Here is a 1,189-nt window from a genome sequence, read left to right as displayed (position 1 = left end):
TGAATGAATGAATGAATGAAAGATTCTTGTAATTTCCAGGTGTACAAACGCTTGAGTTTCACGATGGATCAAGGAGAGACTGTTGCTCTTGTCGGGGCTTCAGGGTGCGGAAAGTCTACTCTTGTCCAACTTCTTGTAAGTCTTTGATGAAACTTTCGCCTCCTTCTCTTATGCATGCATGTCGTCTTCTACACATCTCTCAATCGCTCGCCTTCTCTCGTTCACGACTCCAAATCTTCAGAACGATATAAAGCACTCGACACCATTCTATCGATCTCCAATGTCTCTTTTAATCTATCTATCTATCTAAACCCTTTCTTTCTTTCTAATGAGCTTTGAATGTAGAATAGAAAGAGAGAGATTTTCTTCTCTTATCCAGTGTATTCTCACCCCAAGCAAGAATCATGTGTACATACACCTCACCACTCCCTTTCGAACACTCCGCCTCATCTAGTGCGCCATCTCTACAATTTTTTTATGCATGCAACTGCCGTATGTCCCGTCTATGCGTATGTCTTCGTCAACAGGAAGTATATCCATGTACACGTATACATATACACATATATCTATGTACACGTGTATTTATACACATATATCTATGTACATGTATATGACGTTTCGCGCACCAAGCAGTAGGAGTAGCCTATACTACACTCTCGTACCTACCTACTCCCTAACACTATCTGAATTCAATATCTCGCCCCGGAATCCCTCTCTCGGGACAGCTTTTCTCTCTTTCTCTTTACATAATTTCTCTATCCACATGCACACCTCTATGTATATATGCATGCGAGCTGAAGTGTATGTGGATATGTGGGTGTTCAGGAGAGATTTTATGATTTAGTTCGAGATGACGAAACAAGCGTGACGGTAACGAAGACCTACCCTACGACTCCAAGCCTGTCTATAGATCAATACAGGCAGAATCCTAGCATGAAGAGACCGCAGGGAGAACGTTCTCATCGTAAAGACGAAGATGAAAAGAAGAAAAGTCATACGCCTTTCACGACGGAGATGGATCAGGGAGATCTACCAAAGAACGGCAGGATCACCTTCGACCATACAGATATAAGAGACATCAATATAAAGTAAGCAGAGGAATTAGAGAGACAAAGAAAGATAGATAGATTAAAGATAGATAGATAGATAGATTGAAGGTAGATAGATTGAAGATAGATAGATAGATAGA

The 1,189-nt window shown here is 40.9% G+C and overlaps 1 protein-coding gene across 1 annotated transcript in view; it reads left to right on the top strand.

The window, feature by feature from the left end:
* Positions 1–16: 16 nt before the first annotated feature.
* Positions 17–1,189, top strand: part of CSUI_011385 (abc transporter transmembrane region domain-containing protein) — a gene marked incomplete at its 3' end in the record, with an annotated part of 1,793 nt that continues 620 nt past the window's right edge. Inside the window, exons 1-2 of the mRNA XM_068071484.1 lie at positions 17–135; positions 826–1,088. Of these exons, the coding sequence (XP_067916540.1) occupies positions 64–135; positions 826–1,088 (335 nt within the window). The remainder of the gene's footprint in view (positions 136–825; positions 1,089–1,189) is intronic.

The sequence above is a fragment of the Cystoisospora suis genome (genome assembly GCF_002600585.1).
Source record: "Cystoisospora suis strain Wien I chromosome Unknown contig_11220, whole genome shotgun sequence".
Classification (NCBI taxonomy): Eukaryota; Apicomplexa; class Conoidasida; order Eucoccidiorida; family Sarcocystidae; genus Cystoisospora; species Cystoisospora suis.
The sequence above is the reverse complement of the archived record's forward strand: the minus strand, read 5'-3'. Positions and strand labels throughout refer to the sequence as shown.